This window comes from Phaenicophaeus curvirostris, chromosome 10, assembly GCF_032191515.1.
Source record: "Phaenicophaeus curvirostris isolate KB17595 chromosome 10, BPBGC_Pcur_1.0, whole genome shotgun sequence".
Lineage (NCBI taxonomy): Eukaryota > Metazoa > Chordata > Aves > Cuculiformes > Cuculidae > Phaenicophaeus > Phaenicophaeus curvirostris.
The window spans coordinates 12,142,044-12,165,876 of record NC_091401.1 but is presented as its reverse complement, the minus strand read 5'-3'; the positions used below and the strand labels follow the sequence as shown (position 1 = coordinate 12,165,876).

General features: G+C 41.0%; 1 protein-coding gene across 8 annotated transcripts in view; it reads right to left on the bottom strand.

The window, feature by feature from the left end:
* The window catches only part of DOCK10 (dedicator of cytokinesis 10), a 161,928-nt gene that overhangs the window by 91,891 nt on the left and 46,204 nt on the right, over positions 1 to 23,833 (bottom strand). For 4 of the 8 annotated variants that reach the window (XM_069864803.1, XM_069864796.1, XM_069864799.1 and 1 more), the window contains exon 2: positions 6,668 to 6,787. In XM_069864803.1, coding sequence (XP_069720904.1) covers positions 6,668 to 6,787 — 120 coding nt within the window. Of the gene's footprint in view, positions 1 to 6,667; positions 6,788 to 18,439; positions 18,746 to 23,833 lie in introns of those variants that run through there. The other 4 variants (XM_069864804.1, XM_069864798.1, XM_069864801.1 and 1 more) reach the window with 3 other exon arrangements.

Here is a 23,833-nt window from a genome sequence, read left to right as displayed (position 1 = left end):
TAGCCAATTACTTCCAAAGTTAAATGCTCATAAAGGCTGATCAGGCACAGCATATATTCACCAAAGCCTTTTTACTGCAGAAAACAACTTAATTTCAACAACACACTAAGTGCTTCTGAAAGGGTGATCGAAATAGTAAGGGATTTTATTTACAGAATTCAGCATTTATAAACATGCTTTGAATGCAGCCTAATTTGCTAATGTTTAGGCAATCATAGCAATTGTCTGTTCAAATCAGAGGATCAAGTATCTCCTCATCTGTGCATGCAAACTGTGATAATCAAATAATGCAGGTATTGGCCTAAAGCATTAAAATCCATAATTCTGAATTATTTTTTCATCTATTTTATATAAATATCTCACATCCAACAATGACTTCTGGCATTCAGCCAGGCTGTCTCATTTGCACAGACTGCTAGCTCCAGGTGTTAGATTAGTGATAAGGTGCAATTTAATTAAGTGCCCTCTCTTGCTACATCCGGTCTCTTCAGTGAAAGCCACAAGTTATTATTGCTCCTTATCAACGATTGATTAGAAAAACATTTTTGGATGCTGCCTACCTCCCATTGACACAGTGAGTTTAGCATTTGAAAATGGAGTTCAAACTGCATTAGCCATTTCAAACATTTTCACTCTGAATCTATTCTAATAGCTTTTAGTCTGAAAGCATGTTACCAGCGGTTAAATCTTCAGACGGATGCATCAAAAAAATGGTTATATTTACTTCCTGAAAAGGCAGCCTTTCTAAGAGAGCTAACGGCACACGGTCCTGTGTGTTAATGCTTAGATTCAATCTCTCTAAAGAAGAGCTGTTCAGCCCCATTTCCATCCAAGTAAACAGATTTACTTAAAATTACCAAAACCTGCAATGAGTTAGTCCATACATTTAAAAAACAGGATAAAATGCAACTTTGCTGTACAAATGCCACCATGCAAAATGCTGTTGCTATACAGGGCTCCCAACAGGCTTCTGTCTGCTCTCCCAGCACAGACCTCACCACAGAGGTACGTGTGCAGGGGCAAAGTGAAATGAAAGCAAGCACAGAGCACAGCTGAAGGACAGATTTTGCCCCACCACTCACCAAATCACGTTCAGTGTAAGAGGCTATGCTTTGCCAACATAATGTTTGCTTTGCTGACTGTATTTAGCTCTATTGGAGTGCATCTCTCTGTAAGCCTAGGTACCTCTTACTTTCCTGATCTTCCCAGCTGATGTGAACTTGCACATCAACGATATGCATATCCCATTAGTCATGAAAATAATGGACTCCATTTCTGCCCCTCTAAGGATGAGCAGATACTGCCTATCACATGAGAAATTGGGAGATAAGTCATGCGCTGCTGGAAAATAACCCATCATCTCACCACTGTAACTCTTCTGATGTTAGAAATAAGTCAGGTTTATAGGGTTCTTTCCAAAGAGGCTTTAAGTCCTGCACTCAGAGCCGCCTCTATGGCACATGTACTCTGTGTCATGTGAAGAGGCAGTGTCGTTGCCTGCTCTTGCCCTCTCCCCTTAAAGATACATCTGGTTCTGTTGTGAACTTCTGTATCTGAAAGAACAACTTCTGTTCCTGTATTACATTTAGATTGCAGAGGTTTCACAATATGAAAAATACGGAGATTTTGGCTCTTCCACCTTGCTCAGAGCTAAAAATAAGCCTGGAAACAGTCACACCTGCAGCGATGGAGAGTGTCAGCACTGTACAACTCAGCCCCTCTTCTAAGGCCTCCATGATTCCTAGAGGGCACCTGGGTGGACTTTCAAAAGCCCAAAAGAGCCAGGAACACATCTCAGATTGAATTTCAATTGGTTTTGCATTACACAGGTAAGCTTTGCCCTCTTAACACCTGTTCTAAATTTAGACAATGACTTTTAATTTTTGTTGCAGGTTCAGATCAGACATGCAGCCATAATTAGAAGATTTGTTTAAGAAATTCTGAGTTCCACTTTTGAAATACAGATTTAAAAAACCGTATGTGGGGAGAGAAGGAGGAACAATCTTTCATGACCCAGAGAGTTTCACAAGCTTTTATACCATATTAAATTGAAGTACCCATCAAAGGCAGACATAATAGCAGCCTTCCTGTTAAAGGGAACATACAGGAAAGCTGAGGAGGGCCTTTTTGTCAGGGAACACAGTGAAAGGATGAGGGGTAACAGTTTCAAGCTGAAAGAGGGCAGATTTAGATTAGGTATTAGGGAGGAATGTTTTACTGTGAGGGTGGGGAGGCACAGGCACAGGTTGTCCAGAGAAGCTGTGGATGCTCCATCCCTAGAGGTGTTCAAGGCCAGGTTGAATGGGGCTTTAAGCACCCTGATGCAGTGGGAGGTGCCTCTGCCCATGGCAGGGTGGGTGGAACAAGATGATCTGTAAGGTCTCTTCCAACCCAAAGCAGTCTATGATTCTAAATACTTCCAGCTACCTTTTTATGATGATTGACTTATATTTATCAACATATTGTTAAAAGTGTTAGCAAAGGTGTGCTGAGCCTGTTGCCGCTAAGGGAGGTCACCAATGATTCTACACAAGAAGAGATCCTGGAGAGACCTAACAAGAGACTGCTGGGAGGGTTCAGGGAACTTCCGAAGGACAGTGACATGAAGTAAGGACAAAAAAATACTTACAAAAGGATACAGCAAGCATTTTGCTTGGATGCATGAAGGTGTTTAGGAGCAGAAGTATAAATGTATGACAACAAATCTGTGCAAGACTAAGATGTGAAAGGTTAAATATGAAAAGGAGATCAATCTCAAAGGAAGTTACCAGAAGTTATCAGGTATCCATTCCAGTTAAAACATAGGAGAAAAGTGAGAAATAGAATGCTAGACAGCAGTGGTTCCCGTTGTCAAGGAAGACTGTTGCCAGGTCAGGGGAACAGAAGATGAATGGAGCATGGTAACCCAATGATGAGGATGAAAACCCACCAGCATCACCACCAAGCATGCATTTTTACGAGCACAACAGGAAGCCTATCACCTTCCACTCAGTACCACCAAGAAGCACAGTGCAAACTCGAACTCAGGTGACAGGGAGCTCCTGTGGAGCTCTGCAGACCCTTCCTCCACACAATTGCTGTACTGATGCAGATTTTTTCACTGGCCATTATTTCACAGCACAGCAACAGAAGGGTAATTTGTTCAGGGAATCTAGGTGCAGGTGAAAAATAAAGCTGAGCTGATATACTTTTTATTGAAGAGAAATTGGACTTTGGGCAGGCAGTAGGAGAGTTAGCAAGCAAGGCACGGAATCACTAGGTTGGAAAAGGCCCCCAGGATCATTGAGTCCAACCATTCCTATCAACCACTAAATCATGCCCCTCAGCACCCTGTCCACCCATCTTTTACATACCTCCAGGGATGGTGACTCAACCATTGCTAGGAAAACATGATATGGAACTGATGTGAATCAATGTTGGGTTTGTTTTTTTTTTTCCTTTTAAAAGGATTATCAAGCACAGTTACAAAAAAGTAAGGCATATTTTCCCCGGCTGAAGTAAAACCAGAGAATGCATCTTTGCAATGTACACACCTTGTATTCTTTATTGAAATGCAGAGAAATGAAGGAATACCATCTATCAGGTTCAGATTCACCAAGAATTCTTTGCTGTTCCTCAGACTTCTCGTAAGATGTTGGAAATGATCAGGTAAAGCCTTGGGAGAATAACTGCATTCTCTTTGAATTGTATTCAAATAGAGAAATCAATTCTGAGATGAAAAGAAAGACCAGATAGTAGAGCATCTATGATGACAGCTGGCCCATATCTGATATATGCTGTGAATACTACAGGATCTGGAAATGGGCAATCATTATTAAAAGCAGTTTTCTTTTATGTTCACTATCTCATCTAATTCTTTTGGTAGGGTTTCACTCTGAAGAGACTTTCTCCCCCAGGATGTGCTAACACACAAGGCCAAATTGGGGCTGCACATCAACACTGAGCCACAGAGTCTGAAGTAATTGTAATCATCAAGAGTTAAACAGTAAGGTGCACCATTTCCTGTGTATTATCACATTAAATAGCACTCAGAGTCAGCCTGAGCACCCCGTAATTCAGTCAGATGTGGATCTCTTTCTACTCATATGGCTGACCCAGACTCTTGCACACAGGTGATATTTCAGAAGGAAGGAGCAGGGCTATAAATAGAACAGTCTGCAGCTGAAAAACTTGTCTGCTGTGAAAGCTCTGCACTCCTGTCTGGCTGCATAAGCTCTTGTTACTGCATCTGACTTCAACAGAAGGTAACAAAGAAAACAGACAGGTTTACTGCAAGCTCTTCTGTGAGTGCAGGCCACCTCTGCACGCAAATACCTCTCTCATCTGTCTTCATACTTCTTCTTCTTCTTTCTGTTTTATTTTGTTTATTTAAATGGATAATGCTGAACATAGAATCATAGAATAACCAGGTTGGAAGAGACCCACTGGATCATCAAGTCCAGCCATTCCTATCAAACACTAAACCATGCCCCTTAGCACCTCGTCCACCTGTGCCTTAAACACCTCCAGGGAAGGTGGCTCAACCACCTCCCTGGGCAGCCTGTTCCAGTGCCCAATCACCCTTTCCATGAAAAATTTTTTCCTAATGTTCAGCCAAAACCTCCCCTGGTGGAGCTTGAGGCCATTCCCTCTTGTCCTGTCCCCTGTCACTTGAGAGAAGAGGCCATCACCCTCCTCTCTACAACCTCCTTTCAGGTAGTTATAGAGAGCAATGAGGTCTCCCCTCAGCCTCCTCTTCTCCAGGCTAAACAACCCCAGCTCTCTCAGCCGTTCCTCATAAGGCCTGTTCTCCAGCCCCTTCACCAGCTTTGTTGCTCTTCTCTGGACTCGCTCCAGAGCCTCAACATCCTTCTTGTGGTGAGGGGCCCAGAACTGAACACAGGATTCAAGGAGCGGTCTCACCAGTGGCGAGTACAGAGGGAGAATAACCTCCCTGGACCTGCTGGCCACGCTGTGTCTGATACAAGCCAAGATGCAATTGGTCTTCTTGGCCACCTGGGCCACTGCTGGCTCATATTCAGTCACTGTCAACCAACACCCCCAGGTCTCTCTCCTCCAGGCAGTTTTCCAGCCAGACTTCTCCTAGTCTGTAGCACTGCATAGAGTTGTTGTGCCCCAAGAGCACGACTCGGCATTTGGCCTTGTCAAACCTCCTGCCATTGGTCTCAGCCCAGTTGTCCAGCCTGTTCAGATCCCTTTGCAGAGCCACCCTACCCTCCAGCAGATCGACACTTCCACCCAGCTTAGTATCATCCGCAAACTTGTAGTAAAGAACAGTTGCAAAGCATAACACAGCAGAAACAAAACAGAAGTAGCTACTAAAAGCCAGGCAGCAAATGTTCAAAATTAAATGAAAATAAGGATATGAAAACATGATTTGACAGCCAGAGGTCTTGAGTAGTAGAACACGATTCTTCTTTTGCTGAGGGTTTACTTCACCGCCTTGATCTCAGTAACTCTAAATCAATGGGCTCAAGGGCCTTGTGGCAGCGCACAGTATGTCTAGTCAGCTTTATAATGCTAAATTTCAATTTCATAAATTCACAAATGTGCAAAATGGATAAAGGAATTAATGATAATGAGGAAATCTATTCTGTTTAGTTTTCTCCCAATCCCAGGAGCACATCAATTCAGTTAGTGCCACCAAGGAAATAGAGCCATTCAGTAAAACAAAACAGGCGATTACATTAAGCCAGCCCCACAGGACAGTAGCAGCGCCACGAGCTGATGGGAAGGGCCCTCATGTGGCAGTTACAATTGGTCACAAATTGAAATGTATATCCATTAGAGAATGGCTATTCATCAAAATCTAAGTCTTTTACAGAGATGGGTTGGTTTTGAAGAAGTTGCTCTAAGATGCCAGTGATCCGCCAGCTTACTGGCCTGGCACCACACCTCCCCAGCCACCCAGCAGGCAGCCCCTGCCCTCCCCCACTGCCCCATCATTGCCACAGTGAGGATTGTTGTGGACTTTCAATTTCTTTGGAGCTTGGCAGGACAAGCAATAGGAACCCAGGATAAGGTTGGGTAGCTCTGTGGCTGTGGATTCTGTTAGCTGCTGCCTGCCAGCAGCTCACCATGGGTGCCGGTCTCAGAACTGGAGATTCTGCAGCCCCCATTGTTCAAAATCAAGTCCGTTTGGATTTATCTTACTCATGCAATCTAATGTCAGCCATAGCATAGCTTGGAAATATGTCACAGCCACTATCTAGAAAGTCTGACTTCGAGCAGAAGACTGGAAATCATGGGCTGTCTGATTCTAGTGGGCAAACATATTAAATAGAGTAGGATCAGAAAGATTGGATGTAAGTTATGAAGTGTGATTAATTAGACAATAATGGTAGGGAAAGATTCCAGCACTGACCAAACTGCCACTGTGCTGAACAAACACACAAGTATATGCCACGATTTCTGAGTTCCTGAAATATATTTGGGAACAGAGCTTCGAGCTTTATCTAATTCTGAACACTAAATTCATTCATACTCAAATGTCAGAGAAAAAAACAGTGAATTTGGTGGGAGAGAAGTTAGGCATTATGCATAAATTAAGAAAAACTTAGAGAGCCCTTGGCCATCTCCTGGCTGTCCCTCTAGCAATGAAGATTAAATAAATAAATCAACAGACAAACCCAAGAGAAACAATAACACTTATTTGCCTTGTACTTACTGAAAAGTCATCATCAGGGAATAGTATCAGATCCTTAAACTGGTTATCTCCAATATTTTTTTCAATCTCTGTGATAACAGCTTCATAATCCAAAGGCTCCAAGAGCTTGGGTTTTTCCTGCTGTGGGAAAAAAAAAACACAACAGAAAGAAAAGATCAGGTAATTACCTTCCTCCCCCTTCATAGGCTGAGGTGTGCTGCATTTTTTCTTTTTTACACCAAAATATGACTACGTTTTTCCTCACTCCTCATTCTTCCCAGCTTGCTGGAGCTGAGCTCATGTGAGAACAGTGGAAGTGAGGAAGCTGGGCCAGTTCTAACAGCCAATCTCCACCCGATAACTCCAGAGCAATCTGCCAGTAGGCTACAGACATCAAACTCACCGCATTAACTTACCTGATATTCACAGAAACACTCCCTTCTCTGTAAATGCAGGTAGGCAAATACAGCCAGACACCACTTGAACTGAACACAGATATGACTTTGAGCTAATATGTTTGAGAATAATCAATCTACTAATTTCTTCACTGTCTTACACAGTTCCACCTCTTGAACTGCTGGTAGCTTTTGAGTGCCACCACATTGTTTTACTTGGTAATAACCCAAGGTTAGTCTCCCAGAATAAGCTATCTGGCACCCATCCCCATGATTTCTTTTGTCAGAATGGTAATAGTATTATTGCCTGAAACAGCAGCAAAGTAGGAAACCACTACAGGAACAGCCAAACAAAAATAAAGTAATGGTGTCTCAAAATTCAACCCAAAAATAGGAAAAGAGAAGCCCATCTGACATGCTAGAAAACATTAAATAAAGAGTCATGTATTAGAGTGACAACATTTCCTTAATTCAAACACAAGCATCAGAAAGAGTAAATGAGAAAGGGCAAGAGAATTGCTAGAAGAGGTGGAAAAGCAGGTGATGAGAGAGAAAAGGGTCACTAGTGGAAAGCAAACGCAGAAACAATTCTGCACAGCACTTTTTCAGTCTGATGCAATGGTAGACATTAAGTAGATTGCAGTTTACCCACTGTTCTGGCACTATGACTAACATCAAGTTTCCCTCCCTCTTCCCTAAACCAAAACCACTGTGTATTGGAAAAGAAAGCTCTCCGTAAAACAAAGGTCTTCAATGAATGCTCTCATGATTCTCCATCATATTTGATTATATAAACATCATTCATTTATGGTCCATTATACATATGATGATCCAAAACCACAAGTCTCTCCCTCTTTCAACTTTTTTCTAGAGTTCCTGTTTTTTCAGTAAGTACAGCCATTTCAAAATTTCTCCCCAGCCTTTGTGAGCACCGTTTCCCTTCTATATCAAGTTCAAGACTCCCTTTAGTATCAAAAGCATCTACGAAAAGTTTAATTAAGTATCAGCAACACAGCCACAAAAAATAGATTAAAACACTAGGATTTACACATTCCTGCGAAGTTATTAAATTGCCAAACATGACAGAATCACAGAATAACTCAGGACCTTTGCAGGTCATCTATGCCAACGTCCTGCTCAAAGCTGGGCAAGCTGGATCAGGCTGCTTGGGAACTTGTCCACATGAGTCTTGAAAACCTCTAAGGGTGAAGATGCAATTTAAAAAGTTGGAGCTGCTCCTTCAACAGTTCAGTCTATTAACTCTCTTCTCACTCTATTAACTCTCTTAGACCTGCTTGCCAGCTTAAGAGTTAATAAACTTCTAAAAATCATTAGTATTTAGCATTCACAGACCCAAAGCACTATCTACTAATGCTGAGATATTAAGAGCTTGTAAAGACAGACAAGATCAGCACATAACAGTAATCAATAGAACTTTTTTGAAAGCTCAAAGAAATTGGTTCATGAACAGTGCTGTGGGATGTGAAGGAAACAGAGGAAAGAAGAGCAATATTTGACCTACCTAAATATGGTTTAACTATCAGCTTCCAGGAAGCCACTAAAAGATCTGTCTTTATGAATAAAACAAAAACAGATTCTGACAGAGATTGCGCTAGATTCCTTTCTAGATGAATATGGAGATGTACAAGGACAGTTGTACATTTTGCCTTAGAGTTACAAAACAAAAAAATTGGAAACAAAACTTGTGATCTTTTAACAGAAAAAAATAAACTTAACTAGAGGAAGGCCACTGTAAAACACAGAAGGCCCAAATGGGAAGAAATTACTTGAAAGTTTAATTTAGATTCTGTGACAGGACTGTACACCAGTGTCTGTGGTTTGAGTAAGACAAGGCATCCTACCAGGACACATGATACTTCATGTTAACCCAGCCATTCTGCCTTAGACTGTCCCAACGCAGTACTTGGCCCTGGCCAGTACCGACTGACACAATAATATCCAGTCCTACTCAAGAAATGCTCGGGTTGAGTAGGAACTGTATTCTTTAGGTTTCAGTCTGCCATTTACTGACAGCAGTTCCCTACAGGAACTTTATGGACTCAACCAACCATCTCATCATGCACAGTTTTGGAATCATTCGTGTTTCCTTTCAAGTTATGCTGAGTCACTGCAGCATCCTTTAGTCCTGAGTTTAAGCTCCCATTGATTAAATATACTATTCTACTTATTTCCTAAATATTCCTATTTAGAAATAAGTTTGAAGAGTTAAAACATGGAGTGAGAGTACAGAACACACCAAGCGTACCATCTCTGCTGTATTGCTTATTTTGGGAATGATGCCCAGATCTGAACAAAGTTCACGCAGTTCAAGTTTATCAGAAAGCAAACTTGTAGTAGTCTAACTGTTACTTTCAGAAGGAAACCTTATAGCAACCACTTACAAGAAAACTCAAAGTGAAAAAAATACATGCACTGATATTTAAGAGGTACAAGTGTTTCATGCAGGCATTTTACTTGTGTACCAGTTCCACTAAAACATGTATGTTTTCTGCAGAAATTTTGTGATATTGACTACACTGAGAACCCTTCCTTCCTAGAGCAGATACTGCTAGACTAGTGGATTTGTAACAATTTCAACTTTTAATAAATCAGATATGCTATTGAAACCATAAATGTCCACTTTTCAAAACCAGAGATGAGTCAACACAATATTTATCCAGGTCAGATGCTCCTTGGAAAACACCATGAATGTTAGCTTTCAAAATCTCATAAAAACCCATAAAGTTAGAAAATGACATAAGCAGCCACCTTCCTACTGAAGTCTAAGAGCAAGCTGGGGAATTCCGAAAATCTTAGGAATTCTCTTGAAAAATGGGGGAATCCCGTAAAAATGTGCAGCATTTGCAAGTTCCCTAATGCCAATGGAAACTACCCTTTTTGCTGGGGCTGGCAGAACGAACAGGTATTCCTTCTTCCCTCTGGAAATCCCTGCGAGGTTGGGGTGAGCATAGCTACATCTCCTTCAAAATTAATGTCACATAGATGTTTAGGTGCAGGTGAAGGCATGGGAAGTTATGTCACATCAGCCTCTCTTTTCTCTTCAAAATCCAGCAGTACTCAGAAAGCCACTCCTGACAGCTGTCCAAAACACTCTGGGGAAAACGTCTCCTGGACAGCTGCAGGGTCATTTATGTGAGACAAGAATGCAACTCAAGAAAACCCTGAAGCAGAGAAACACAGCAAGCATATGAATGTCACGCTTCCCACAGCACTAATACTTTTGCTCTCAGCTCTGCATGATTTGATGAAAAGATTTTAACAGATGTTAACAGAGAAGTCATAGCAGAGTTTACACATCTGAACTGTAACTAAATGCAAGTAGACATGACATTATCAAAATTACTGCAAATTCTTTCAGTGAAGCACTTTAATATTTATGGTAATGTTTTTCTATTGTTTCAATAACAAATGCCATTCTTCCTTCTGTGGCATTACAGCAAAATCCTTTATACTCTGCTATACTGCATTATGTCAACTTCCATAAACCAGAGACGCAAGCAATAGCCCATCCTTGTCAATACACTGACGGCAGAGATAATCTAGTTCATGCCCTGCCAACATCAAGCATGATAATACAGTAAAGCACACACATCTCCATCTAAATTCTCTATGTACCTTAAGAGAATATGGACATCAACTCCATCCTTTGAAGAGACAGTACTTGGGATTTGACAAAGCTTAGCACTGCAATGCTTAGTATTGCATTGCTGATGGGAAGGTCAGCTGGTTTAGTTAGCAGTTTATCTCCAGAAGGTGTAGAATTACTGCTCAGTTTTCTCACCACAGGCAGAGAGAAGCAGCAATGTTAGTACTAGCAAATTCCTCCCTGTGAGCACTATCAGAGATCTGTAAATGAGTATGGCTTATTTAAAGCTAATTTAATAACCATAGTGCTGCCTCTTCTCAATTTAACTTGTCTGCTCTTTCTGGAAACAGACCAACCTAGTAATCTGTGCCAAGATCGAATTATGCTGGCTTGGATTTTTATAATGCTTTTTATATTCTCTATCTCAAGCGAGTAATGAATTACATTTAGTTGTACTGAAACGGTTGCAAATACATCTAGTAAAAAGGCACTCTCTGACTCCTCACCTGCTACAACCATCTCAACAGTACCATTACTTCACACCCTGGCAGTGTTGTGGAGCTGACTTTTCCAAACTCTTTTTGAAGAGTGAAGAGATCTTTAATAAGCATTGAAGACAACACCACAGAGGGATAACTGCTACTTAATTCCACATGGGTGAAACAGCCCAGATACTACCTGTGACATACATCTTGATAGCCATCATCATCTGATCTAGGTACAAACGCATTATTTTTCCCAATAATAATAACCAAAAATATCCACATAAATGATTTTACAAAAACAGATATGGTATCTGGCTTGCCTGCAGCTCCACAGACATAGTGTATTAATACTAGTAGCCGTTCTCTCTTCATAATTATAGCATAAAATGACTTTTGTATCATCCTCCTAAAGTCATATTTATGTGAATGCTCACTAAAGGAGGAAATGAGGTAACTGAGGCCAATAGTCTCTGGATAGTCAACCCAAACACTTCCTCATTCTAGAAACAAACTAGACCAAATGCTATAATTTGCTAATACTTTAATGATGTATTATTCCCAGACACCAAATCCTGAGTATGTAAAATGTATTGAATTTAATAGTGGCGTTTAAATTGATTTTTTCTCTTCCCCATGCCAGGAAGACGAAAATTTAGGAAACAGCCACATAGAAAGATTTTAAACTGATGGACTTGAGTTACCTGGACTAACATATTGTCATGACAGGAGGACCTACTGCACATTCATAAAAGAATGAAAAGAATTGTGATGGTCAGATTGGTCAACATCATGCAGCACTCTGATTTTACATTACATCCAATCTATAGCTTGTCTAAAATTACAATTCATTCTAATATACATTTGAAATACTGAAATGGGTAGACTTACAAGAGAAAGAGCCACTTACTGAAATAACAGCATTGCCTTCCTTCATTTTTATAGGCTTCACCATGATATTATTAACCAAACCCAATCCTACTAAAACTCACAACAGCAAATTAAATTACTTTCCGGGATGACATCAATGTGAAGGGCTTCTCATGTTTCTTGTTCTTCCTTTTCTTTTCCCAGTTAAAATAGCGTCTTTGGCATAATACATGACTTTCAATTTTTCAATATGGTTAATAGATGTAGTTGATTTTATTACACCAGAGAGGGCTAATTTCAGTTAAATATTTCTTTGCCAAGCCTGTTCAAACTGAATCTGAAGAACAGTCAGGACTCCATGACTTTTGGAGGAGGTGTAGCATAAAGGCTGAATTTAACCCACCTTCAGATGAGCTAGGCAGCTCTGAGGTTTGCTAGCCACAGCTGCCTGAACATTCAAGAAGCTGAAGCTGAGGCTAGGAAACCTTTCACTTTTTAAGGAGGCACCAAAACTTTTCCTTCGTTGTAGGGCCAACTTACGATTCTGTTCATCCTCAGACAGTACAGCAGTTGATACCTGCTATGATTTCCGTGGAAAGATTGTGCTCCCAGCACACTCCCTGCTGTGTTGTGGATTTTCTTTAAGGAAAATAAGTATTGCATTTCCAGCACAGGGGAGGAAATTCAGCATCTGCAAAAGGTATGTAGAGAAAGGACAGGGAAGTACAGCCAGAATTAGCAGGCAGATGGGCCCTCCACTTTATTTTGGATCTTGTCATTTTTATGATCACTTGGCCTGGTACAGATCTATGTACAGTCAACAGACTTGCTGGCCACCTTACAAAAGCTACATTTGGCTCAGCCTGTGATCCACAGTCAAATTTATTAAAATGAGTGGTAGAAAGAAAATTTTCTGTGACACCTTCCCCACCCTAAAACACATTCACTTGTCAGATGTGATACTTAATTTGTCACGTCTTTCAGTAAACCACAGAGAATTGCAACTGGAAAGAACCCAGCCAGTTTTTCAGGGCTGCACAGCACAAATGATACACTCTTTAGTGTCAGCAGAGAAGATGACATGCCAATAAATTTCATTAAGGAGACTGCCAATTCACACAAGATTCTGGTACAGAGAAAATTGCAAAGAATTACCAAAAGATTCAAATCCCCAAATTCCAAGCAATACAGAAATTAGTTTCCAAAATGCTATAGTATCCATCAGCTTAAGCTGCACAAAAGCAGGGGAACCTGTGGAAGATCCTGCTGGGAATAAGAAAGTGAAAGGTCATTTTCTTTTATTAAACCTCTTAATTCAAAGAAAATTGCAATTGACACCAATAACGGATTAGCTTGACTAAATGAGACTTTGTATAAATACAGCTGGGACTGGATGAATCCTAACTGCTTACATTGTAAGTTACCATTTTTTTGTGGATGAAAATCTATATAGGTTTGCTTTGCATATTTTCCAGCTTTAAAAGTACTGTAAGAGACTACAGTGTGTTAAATAGTTGAACAATGGAAATGCCTTTCCTGTGGCTGAACTAACTCAGATAATTTTAACTAATGGGCCAGCTGCAGCCATCAGGGACTTCAGTGGCATGTGGACACGTAACTTCTCCAGCAAGTCAACTCATGAGCGACCAGCATTAAGGCAATTCAAACCACAGAGCCCTGTTCTCAGGCAAATGGGAGTGACCTACTCTTTCTATTACCATTTATTTCTCAAGTTAGAAGTTACCTTTGCTTTCATTATGAATTGTGAAAGCACTAAGCCTCATAAAACTATCTCATGGTTAAAATGCCAAACCCGCACAGGATGGTTGGTTCAGCAAAGCATCTGTGCTGAGGGGAGAGAGGGGATGCTGCATGCTACGCTCAACTTAGTCATAAATGTTTCCTGAATTCTGTTTCTCAGCCATGGTTTTACACTTGGCATTGTAGCCTTGCTGCAGTGCTTTCTGTATCTGGAAGATACATGTATGGACATGTGCATCTTTAGCAGGCATGGTGCTTTTGGGCTGATGGTGGGACTTGATGATCGAAAAGTCTTAGCAATTTTATGATTCTACGATCCTCAATGACCAGCACTTTAAATAAAACTACCAACATAATCTGCAAAATATTCATGGTAACAAGAAAACAACTTGCTTGCCCTCTGTGTTTATGCAGAGGAAGGAGATAAACAGACCTCGCTTAATCAGAAAATTACTAATATCAGCATTACCATGCACTGACAACAAGGCCTCTAAAGAAACTAGATTTTTAATATAAAGGTCATGTATTGGCTTTTTAAAATGTCAGAAATGACAGCTTCTAAGTAGTGAGTACATCTGAAGCCTAGACTAAATATTTGCCCATAGGTCACTTTGGGGCAAAACAAGAGAATCTTGTTAAGTATCCAAAGGTCTGTTTTTTAAGTTTAATTTACACAGACCTCTAACCTGGTAACACTCACCCACTTCACTCCCCTTACCTGACCATAGCCAGAAAAAAAAAAAAAAAAGTGCAGTTACAGCAACAAAGTTTTCCTTTAAAACAAACTTGTTGATTCTATTCATAAAGGAAAGCAAGCAAAAGCCAAAGATGCACTTTACTCATTTCCATACAGACATCTGAACCGACAGGTCGGATGCTCTGGAAGGGTTTGGGAAGATGGAAAGGGAGCTGGGGGGTTGCAGAGCAGACCCGCCAACAGTGGCCAGAGGACTCCACCAAGCCACTTGCCTTGTTAGCAATTACTTTGCCCCAGTGAAGGAGAAGTGAATCGTCCTGCCCTGGGCGTCACAAAGGGGATGTGGAAGCAAGTCTAGTTCAGCTGTTCTGTAAACACTCTTCCCTTCATGTTCTCTTTCTAGCACAGTCTTGGGTGAGTCACAAACAGGGACGTTGGCAAAACCATCCTGCAACCTGCATGCAATGGATTTGACCAAAGCTTTCAAGCTTCCAGCACAAAGTTTATTGAGACAGCACTTCTGGCATGGTCTGTGTATACACAAACACTCATGCATACATAATGTCACATGTATAGAGAGAATCATTGTAATCTAAGGAAGATCTACATTTAAAAAAAGAAGATACTTCCAATTTTTGGCCTTTGTGCCTTAAGTGGCACTCAATGACCCTCACAGCAATGGCAGAAACCCAGCTGACACCTACAGCATCTACACAGCAATAATAGAACTAGTTATAGCAATGAGATCAGATTAAATCAGTCCCCTCCATTTGTTCCAACTGGATGAATAAGGGAGATGAAGCTATGTACCCATGGTCTTCTGTGTATAGGTTCAGGAGAAGGACAGAAGGGAGGATGTGCCAGGCATTCCCAGCTCATCTGCTCCTCCACCAGGCTTATCTAGAACAAACCTGCTGCTAAAGCTGGGCTGTTTTTTACATAAAACCATGCACAGCATAGAATTGCCTCTGAAAAGATTTTTTTTTTTTTTACTTTGAACATAGATGTGTCTTTGTGGTAGACTGCTTTTAGAGCACATAGGAGATCTCTTTTAAGAAGAAAAGGAAAACTTGAATGTCCATTTATTAGATCATGCTCTGATTCTGAAGACTTTGATCACTATTGTAAAGTCTGATGATGAAGTTGCAGCACAGCATATACGCAAACTACATTGCTCACTTTCCCTTAAATACAAAAATTTAGATATATGAACTCCTAGACCTGTAGACTGAACAAACAGCTTTTTTGAAAGGGGCTCAACCACTTCAGAAATCCCTGAAGCAAAAACAGCCGACAAAAATGTTTGCATTAACTCTAAATAAATTCTTCAAAAATACCATTTGACTTCTAGAAAGTACTTAGTAATAAGTCACTGCCCCGTAGGGCAAATCTGTTCCGCTTTGTTTTACTCAGTGAATATTTCCCTTTTTCTACCTACACTGTGGTCTCTTATCTGCTTATGATATGGATGCTTTTCACGCTACATATCAGATTAAATAATTCTAAGTACTTCCACAGAGGTTTTATCTGTAAAAATTAGTATCATCTACACATGACCTTTATAAACTCAGTCCTCACAATGAAGTTAAAATTATAATATTTTCCTTGACATCAACTACCCCCTAAGCAATTATCTGGCCATCAAGTCATTTACATACAGGGAACATAAATGAGAGCAAAAACTGGTCAGCCACAATGAGCTCAATGAACAACTTACAATCAATTAAAACTAATCAGATTATAATCAGTCTTACAAAAACAGAGTTTCCAGCAAATAACAGAAGTCCATCTAGAGAAAATACAGTTCTAAACACAGTGTATTAAGAAATGCATTCTTTGAATAAGGTCCCATATACAAAAGCTTTACAGCTGCAGTGGAATCTAACACCACTTTGGAATCAGCAGCATCAGAGGTGCGGAGGGAGGACTGATGCATGAAGGAGAGATTGGCTCCTGGTTGATAGCAAAAAGTGCCTGCAGGCCAAGGATTTAACATGCTCCAATTATGAAATATTGGGTAGAAAGATACAGGTCACAAGGCACGCAAGTAAAACCAAGCATGCAAGTATTTCCTAAGGGTTAAACAACGCATTGAGAAATATGTTCGCCAAATAACATGACAAAGCAACCCCACCTTACTCTATCTTCTGTCTCAAAAGAACAGAAATCAGAAGAATCAAATTCCCCTGCAAACCCGAGTCATGTCCTTGACATTACAGCAGCCAGGCACTTCACAGGAAGTGCAATGTGAGCCACGAGTCTCTGCTGAAAAAGGCACGTTGCAGATTTTCAGTTAAAAGTAACAGGCACATGGTTACAAGCGCTCTAAGTTTTAGATCAAAGTATGATACACTTCACCAACTCTTAGAAATCACAACAATTTAAAGGTTCTTTGGCATCACTAAATTGAACAGGCACACAGCTTCTGTTGCATGAGGATACAAGCAGAAAATGAACAAATATGTTTCTCTTCCTCTGCAGGCAGGCTATTGATTTATTGTTACTATTCAGGCTTTGGTTTATTTCTAGCCATACTTTCCTGTAAGTTTTCAACCAGTTCTGGTGAGCTCTATTCATGTGTACTCAGGATTTGTAGAATAATGACAAAAATACCTCCTAAGATTTGAGAGGATAAGTCAAGCCCAACTCCAACAAAAGTCTTAAGAACTGCCAGGGTTAGATGCTTTCAGCAGCATCACCAGCATTCATTCTTGGGATCCAAGACCATGAAGCTTAAACCTGGTATCTTCGACTGTATCGCAATAGCTCAGGGCTACACTGTACTACATAGTAGTCTGGTCAAAAAGATCAGTTTCCAAATAAAATATCTATCCCAAATGGCAGCTAGTCACAAGCAAAACCCAAACTCTCTACTAGATGAGCCACAGACCATCTTAACCAATCTGTGACTAAGTGTTACAACTGCAAAGCTATTCTTCCTATTTACAACAGTTAATGAGTATAATCTTCAGTGTATTATTGCTGATTCTTTGTTACACTGGACATGCACAATAGCCTTGGAAAAGCCTTCAACACGCACGCACAAACACAGCTTGTAATTGGATATACAAAACTGCAGAAGAAACCCAGTCACCTCTTGCCACAAAGAAAAAATTTCACTGACTCCTAACCATTGTTGGGGAAGCCATTTAATGTTTGGCATGTTTAGTAATCTCTCCAGTTAAGAGAATAGAGTGAAAATGCTTCTCAAAAGAAGGCTCTAAGCATTTAACTTAAAATCTGCAGTTTCGATTTCAGTCAGGAAAGCTTAAGCGCAACACAGTTAATGTGACTGCTCAGTGTCCCACAGCAGAGTTTTAAGCAGCACAGCCCTGGCCCAGAGCCATCATTGGCAAAGCCTGGCATCTGCCTTTTGGGGCAGAACCTCACTTCAGCTTTCCACCAAGGTCTCTGGAGCTTTCTCCATTTGTTCCCTGCACTGCAGGAGGACACTGGCATTCTTCTCCTCCTGGCCTAGAGTGATACAAGCCGCCCATAGCAGATCCTGAGATCTAAAGCAGCACAGAGTAAATTCCTACTCCAGAAGCGGCTTTATGGATTTTCATGAAACCACCAAGCATGTGCTACCAGGCACCAGGGAGACTATCACATAATGATGCTGATTGAAAACGTGCTGCTATGCAACAGTTTCCCTAATGCACTTAAGTTCTGTAAACTCCTCAATTCCCCATGCTCCAGTTTCAGACTTCAGTAATCATAGAATCATAGAATGGTTGGGATCAGAAGGGACCTTAAAGATCACCCAGTCCCAGCCCCTCTGCCATGGGCAGGGACACCTCCCACTAGATCAGGTTGCTCAAAGCCTCCCATGTTCAGTACCCATTGATATGGATTGACGAGACTCAGTCAATCCTGTGTACACACCAAGGAATAAAACCTACTCTCTCCTACCTGTAGTGTGAAGAGTGTTTGACTTGTAATTTCTTAGCAGAACAAAGCGAAGAAGGGGTGCATACTCACGCAGCTTAATCTGTGAATTTCTCCTTGATTCACTCGATTAATGGTCTTTCTCTTCCTCCGCAGTTCACTGGTATCCCTTCTGAATCTCCCACGAAAGCTCATTGTATCCGTACGAATTTAAGCAGCAAACAAACCTCTCTTTAAAAGCTGTGCTCCTTTAACCTCTTTCCTTCAGCAGCTTCAGCACAACAACTGGAAGCTGCGCATACTGCTCAAGGGGGAAGTATTCCTAAAACTTACATGCTGTATCCACAGTAACTGAACAGAAAGAAGAAGAAAACCAGCAATAACTCATTTCTTCCTGTGAATAATATTCTACTATTAAGGCGAGTGTCTCATTAAACCATAAATACACCCAGCCCCCGCCTTTAATGCAAATCAAAATAGGAAGTTGTAGAAAAAAAAAAATGCTTGCAACTGAACAGCTATCTTCGTCTCAAAACCCATTACATCCTTTCTCCTCACCACCCTCCCTGATTCGTAAGCCAAAAAGCCTGCACTTTAACTTCATGCGCACATATGTGCAAGCTAAAAAAAGGCAGTCACAGAACAACAACCTCCTACTGAGCCCCCAGGTAGCAGAATTCTATCACAGTGCATGCAGCAACAGGTTCATGCTGCCAGGGCCCAGAATCACGTCTGCTTTTGGACCAAGGTAACAGTTCCCCTTTCAAAGGGGCATGAAACACCAATAAGAGGAAGCACCCTGCCAATTCCTAAATCTGCAGACAGTTATAAAAAGAGAAAACAGAAATTTATATGCTAGTATCCAAAATATATTTTTGGCTCTTAAAAACCTGGTTTTAGAAGTGCCTGTCACCTGCCAACTAAGCAAAATCACTGCTTGCTTAAACCTTATTCCCACCTGAGGTGAGAGTAAAGCCACCAGAGTGAGCCTGTTCCCCAAATGCTCCATGCAGGGGCAATCACAGCAGCTCCCCTAGCTGGGGGCAATCACAGCAGCGCCCCAACAGGATAGGAAGGGCACAAAAGTCTTTTAAAACTGAACAAACTCCCTCGGTGCCCACACATGTGCACACACACACACAGACCCTTTTCTTCTCCTTTCTTACAGCTAAGGATTCATCCTGCCGCAGCAGCCAGCCCGCATTCCTTTATGCCCATAGTCTTTATGTGGAATGCATTAGGGTTTCTTATTTTTACTTAACATCAGTCTGCAAAACTAAAACAAATTGATAGGCTTTCTGCTTTTTCATTCTGGATTTTTTTTTTTTTTTGCAAATTGGATAATAAGCACCTTTCTTTCACAGTTCTATGAAATCTTTCACACATTTTTCAGCATTTGTAACATTTAATCCAAAGTAACAAACCTCTCCATGCTAGGAGAGCAGTTACATGAAGCCCAGTGTGTCTGAGAACTACAAAACAAGGCATCAGACTAATCGAATTACTTTCATTTTCCACAGTTTAAATATGGTGGATCTTCATGAATTAAACCCCCATCTTATCATTATCTTCATTGTTTAGCTTTGCCTTTGAGAAGATCACCTCCCTTAAACTGTTACCAGCCTGCTGTGTGACCGCTTAAGACAGATTTCACTGTACTCTTACTTAGCGATGAAAAGCATCTGTCTGGCACTAGAAAGCAGAAAAGACAACAGAAACCCACGGCCAAGGTATGCAGACATTTCAAGTGGCTACCAATATAGCACTGCAACATTAACCAAGTTGAAATCACTCATGTTTTCTCTCAAGTCACCACACTATCTATTCTTAAGTGCCTCTCACATAACAAAATGAATGCAGCTGCCAAGACAAGAGGTCCTTGCCAGAAGTTATATTTAATGCTAGATCCATCAGCTCTTCTGGCTTAACATTAAGCAGGTAACAACTCCTCTCAGATGCTCCTCCATCTATCAATTCCATTCTTTAACTGTCACACAGAACAAGCTGAGCTCCATGTTTCCTTTCCTCAGGAAGGCTCTCTCCCCGCTTCCTGCCTCCAGCAGCACTGAGGAGCCCTTCCAGGGTGACCATTCCACCAAGATAAGGGTCATCACCACTTCCTGAGACTTTGATGAGTTCGTGTTACTCCCATATAACACAGAAGATGAACTTAGGTTCAAGTTTCCAGCTGGTCCTTATCCAATTAACTCCACTGAGTATCTTCTGTCCAAAGATTTCTCATTCCTAAAATTATTAAACATCATTTATTTCCATATCTCTGATAGCCATTTTTTTCAGACTCTATACTAAAGGCACTAAGCATTATATTTTCTTAATATCAAGGCACTAGAAGGTTGAAGCTATGAAATAACAAATAAGCTATAGCATTCACACAGAGATACAAGCAGAACAATAGTAAACACCTGCAAATAAAGACTCCACTCTCTTAGATCAGTTTTGAAGGCAAATCCCTCTACGCTTGCAATGGGGAATAACACCTCCAGTCAAATGTCTAATAATGCTTTGTCCTGTAGCAGATGCATGAAGCAAACTCCATAAACACCTGCGTAACTGTAACAGACTTCCTAGGCTTTCCTCAAAGACTTCTCCATCTCTTTGATTAAAGGTATCTGGCATTTTAAAACAATCACAAAAGTGGTTCTCTTAATGTGAATCAAGTTCCTGCATTGCTTTTAAATCTAGAATTATTACATACAAGGTGAGAAGTATTAGCCATACCTCAAGTTTTTCCAAGAAAAGAGGGATAACTTGCTATAATTTAGCCACAAGCCATGGTTTACATTTGTGAACTGCTGCATCAGATTCATACTGCCAAAAGAAGGATGTTGAAGCACTTCAATAAGTGATAAAATATGTAAGGTAGTCAATTCAGTGTTTAATTGCCTTCTGCTCTGCTGTCTTTGCTGAACATTTTCGTCCATTCCCAGCACTTTGAAGAAACCTACTAATATCTAGATAGGAAAAATAATAATATGTGATATCTCTGCTTCTGTGAAGGAACACCAATGCATTCCCTTTGCTTCAGAGCCACTAGCATTTAATCCTCTGTTAGGGGTCACTAGTTCTTTAATAACTTTTTTTATTCCCTTTTCCTACTTTTCTTCTAGAGCTTCTGTCCAACTTAATTAATTTCCTTCTTAAATCTCTTCACTGGGAAGCTTCATTGACTTCAGCTTGAAACTATAATACACAGCAATATGTAAAAATGAACTGCTGGCCAAAACTCATCCACTGCTACAGTATAACGTGCAGTCAGTGGAAAATGAATTTCACTGGTGCTTTGCTAGCAGCCACACAAAGACACAAAAACCCAGTCCCTACCTTCAGCATAAAAGATACTTCAAAACAGGCTAAATATTTGAGTTGCTACGTAGCAAATGCTGCATTCACCATATTGTCCTTCTAAAAGAACCTCATCTACCACCCCTGACCAAGAAGGACTGAGAAATGAAGCTCCAGTTTTTCACACTGTTTTTTTTTTTTATCTCCTCAAATTTAGAGAAGGGGGGAAATTCACATGATTGAATTCATAGCAAGTTTCAGGAAATGAATGCTTCCCTTCAGCTCAAGGCTTCTGTCTGGAAGCGACGCTCACATGTACAAACACAGTGCAAGGGAAAAAACACAGTCTTGACTTACACTCATGTATATATAAAAAATTGTGCATTCACAGCCATTATGTACCTAATCCCGACTCAGGTTTTTTGTTTAACAGATTTGAGAAAGACGACTTAATTAACAAATAGGAAAACTCCTTTTGCTGGAACAAGTTGCATCAACTGATTATCGTGATTTTTCTAAAATTAAATTCTGAAATTACAATCTTCTCATAACAAAACTGGCTTAATTTATAAACTAAGCCCACTGTGGGGACAGTGACACTACTATCCAAACAGTCGCCTTGGCATGGATCAGTACTGAGAGATCTCAATGACCAACTTATTGCTTCACCACTCGGCACGGTGCAGGTAAGACAACTGCTTGTGGCATTTCCAGCACATCAGAGTTTCACATAGAACCACCACAATGAAGTTGTTGGGAAAAAAACAGAGGATAACAGCCACACTAAACACCCTGCCCTTGTTGTAGGAAGAGAAATAATTCTGCACTTGGCAAACATGACTTCAGCACATGGCAAGCAGGCCATGTGCTCTGGTCCTAGTGAGAAGAAAAAATGCAATATCCAGGTCACAAAGTGTTATTTAAAAAAAAAAAAACAAAACCAAAAACACCCACAGAATCCAAGCAAATTTTTTATTATTTTGATTTTTTTTAAAAAAAGACCAAAACCATACTCCACGTAGCCTTCCAGTCTTCTCTATCCCCTATTATAGACAAAGGATGCAGAAGTCACAAAATTTGGAGTGTTATTGGTACACTCAACACAGTTAACATCCCACAACATGCAGGCAGTGTCAGTAGATAAGCTCTATAACCTCTGTCGATACATACTGATGCTGCTTTTCATTTATTCTTCACCTGGTCTTCAACTGCAGCCCCCAGCAAGCCCACCATCACTGTGTGCCACACCCGAACAACGCAGCAGGGCAGCACTGCCAGACATGAGTTATGCATTTGCACAAAGCAAGCCATGTCAGATGTAATTTGCCACCCTTTCTGTGGTCAGAGTGCTTGCCAGGAAATTGATTGTAGTAAGTGGCATCACGCTGCATGCATTTTGCAGATAGGACTGCCAAAAAGCTGCTAATGGGACTGTAAGACTAAAACTGAGGTGTCAACAACTGTGCATCACATTTGTTTTACCTGCACCTTCCAGGGGTCAGAAAAGCACGTGCAGTTTGTGAATGCAAGTAAAAACTGCCCTTCCCAAAAGCTTCACACTGGACAGGTAAAGCAGATCATGGAATTGCTTGGTTGGAAAAGACGTTTAAGATCATCAAGTCCAACCGTACCTGTCCATTACTGAACCATGTCCCTGAGCACCTCGTCTACCCATCTTTTAAATACCCCCAGGGATGGGGACTCCACCACCTCCCTGGGCAACCTCAGTCAGTGCCTGAGAAGCCTTTCAGTGAAGCCATTTTTACTGATGTCTAACCTGAACCTGCCCTGGCACAACTTGAGGCCACTCCCTTTCATCCTAGTACCTGTCACTTGGGAGAAAAGACCAAAACCCACCTCACTACCATCTCTTTTCAGGCATTTGCAGACAGTGATAAGGTCTCCCCTCAGCCTCCTCTTCTCCAGGCTAAATAACCCTAATTCCCTCACCTGCCTCTCATAACACTTGTTCTCCAGACCCCTCATGAACTCTGTCCCTTCTCTGGAGGCACTCCAGCCCCTCCATGGTCTTCTTGTAGTGAAGGGCCCAAAACTGAACACAGGATTTGAGGTGCAGCCTCACCAGTACCGAGCACAGGGGCACAATCCTTTCCCTGCTCCTGCTGTCCACGCTGTTTCTGATCCAGGACAAGATGCTGTTGACTTTCTTGGCCGCCTGGGCCA